The sequence below is a fragment of the Apaloderma vittatum genome, unplaced genomic scaffold (assembly GCF_000703405.1).
Source record: "Apaloderma vittatum isolate BGI_N311 unplaced genomic scaffold, ASM70340v1 scaffold25119, whole genome shotgun sequence".
NCBI classification, from domain to species: Eukaryota; Metazoa; Chordata; class Aves; order Trogoniformes; family Trogonidae; genus Apaloderma; species Apaloderma vittatum.
The window spans coordinates 1-346 of NW_009734945.1; the positions used below are offsets into that span (position 1 = coordinate 1).

Here is a 346-nt window from a genome sequence, read left to right on the forward strand (position 1 = left end):
CCTGGTTTGTGGTTTGTGGGCCACGCAGCCCCATGTCTGTGCCATCCACGGACCAAAGCCGAATCCTTTTACCCCAAAGCCTTCCACTCATGTCTTTTGCCTGTTCTGGTGGCCCTGGACAGAGCCAGGACGTTGCAGTGGCAGTGAACAGCACTGAAGCAGGGTGTCCCCATGAAGAAGGAGGACCATGAAGGTTGCAAGCTCAGGGATGCCCTAGATTTGGTTTTGTGGCTTAAAATCAACCCTTGGTCCCACTGCCCCGCAGATGGAGTACTACGGGACAATCTCCATTGGCACCCCGCCGCAGGACTTCACCGTGGTCTTCGACACCGGCTCCTCCAACCTC

General features: G+C 56.6%; 1 protein-coding gene across 1 annotated transcript in view; it reads left to right on the forward strand.

The window, feature by feature from the left end:
• Window positions 1-265: 265 nt before the first annotated feature.
• Window positions 266-346, forward strand: part of LOC104279242 (embryonic pepsinogen-like) — a gene marked incomplete at its 5' end in the record, with an annotated part of 2,470 nt that continues 2,389 nt past the window's right edge. The window contains one exon of the mRNA XM_009876449.1: window positions 266-345. Coding sequence (XP_009874751.1) covers window positions 266-345 — 80 coding nt within the window. The remainder of the gene's footprint in view (window position 346) is intronic.